The 1,515-nt window shown below is 37.0% G+C and overlaps 1 protein-coding gene across 1 annotated transcript in view; it reads right to left on the minus strand.

Annotated features, from left to right (window-relative positions):
• Window positions 1–289, minus strand: part of LOC117475364 — a 4,316-nt gene extending 4,027 nt beyond the window's left edge. Inside the window, exons 1-2 of the mRNA XM_034121510.1 lie at window positions 119–289; window positions 1–34 (exon numbers count right to left, since the gene is read on the minus strand). The exon at window positions 1–34 is cut by the window's left edge and continues 38 nt beyond it. Coding sequence (XP_033977401.1) covers window positions 1–34; window positions 119–289 — 205 coding nt within the window. The remainder of the gene's footprint in view (window positions 35–118) is intronic.
• Window positions 290–1,515: the final 1,226 nt, after the last annotated feature.

The raw sequence follows: 1,515 nt of genomic DNA on the forward strand, positions 1-1,515 counted from the left end.
CCCTCTTTGACTGGCACTGGGGACACTGAAGAACCTGAACCAAAAAACACACTATAAACTTTTCTGTGTTGCACTTTTGTACCATAATGTGTAATTTACCTCATTATTTTGAACTCACCCACTTGCGGATATCCTCCTCCATGCCAGGCCAATAATATCTTAGAATTATAGCCTGATGTGTTTTTTCTCTTCCAAAATGTCCACCAATGTGGCTGTCATGGAATTCCTCAAATACATCATTGGCTTCTTTGGCTGACACCACGACCTTGGCGAGGTGCTCTGCAAACATTTTTTTCCTCCTGCATATGTAGTGCAGTTCCCCATCTGGTATTGAAATGTCATAATTATACATGTATTGAGAGTGTTATCATAGCAGATGATGTTCTGAAGACCACATGTCTGACATTGTTACCTATAATCCTGAAGGTCTCTGCTCGTCGCTTGATAACAAACCTCTGTGTTCTGTTCAAGCCATCAGGATAACTGTTGTGGATCAACAAATCCATCAGTTCTTTTACAACTACTGAATCCATCCCCTCCTGTTTAGCCCTACAGCTAGCTCTCCCTCCAATACACACACACACACTCACAAGGACAAACACTCTATCACTACTCACTTACGCACAGCCGATCTTTCTCTATCTATCTCTATTGTATCTCTATCTCTATCTCTATCTCTATCTGTCTCTGTCTCGCTATCTATCTCTGTCTCGCTATCTATTTATCTGTCTCGCTATCTATTTATCTCTCTCGCTATCAATCTCTCTCGATACTCACAAACCAAGAAAGTTGTGACAGCTTCCTCCGGTTTATATAGCCTAGACAATCTAGGATAGAAATAAATATATATAGCATGTATATATATAGCATGTATATATATATATATATATATATATATATATATATATATATATATATATAGATATATATATATATATATATATATATATATATATATATATATATATATATATATATATATGTATATACATATAAAATAACAATTTCATTATATGGATTCAACTTTTCTGTGGTTTACCCGTTACTGTGACATATCAGCCATGGACGATTGTTTGTTTCATTCTAAGCTATCCAGCAAGGTTAATTTAATTTATTTTGTATTTTTTCTGCACAGTGTAGAGTGTTGTTGTTGTGATGAGAGGGATGGAGGTATTTAATAAAAACCTTACTCGCTGGAGAATAGCTACAGAAGTCCTGTCACAACTTAATCGGAGAGGATCACAGCTTGCCACGGATCTCGATGCTGCATTCGGGCTGTGAGTAAACAACTTGTGTCTTACTTTTAGGCTGTCTGAAGGTATGGACAGCTATCAAAGCTACTAAACATCACATTAACAACGATGTACAAATGAAAGTCGGAGACAAATATATATTTGAAATGATTTATTCACGTTTGCAATGTTTTGAACAGACATCCCCAGTCACCTCATTGTCATTGTGTAGTCCTCGCTGTACGCGTCCGGATATCGGCATCGCAACCACAACCTCACACAC

This window comes from Trematomus bernacchii, unplaced genomic scaffold (assembly GCF_902827165.1).
Source record: "Trematomus bernacchii unplaced genomic scaffold, fTreBer1.1, whole genome shotgun sequence".
NCBI lineage: Eukaryota > Metazoa > Chordata > Actinopteri > Perciformes > Nototheniidae > Trematomus > Trematomus bernacchii.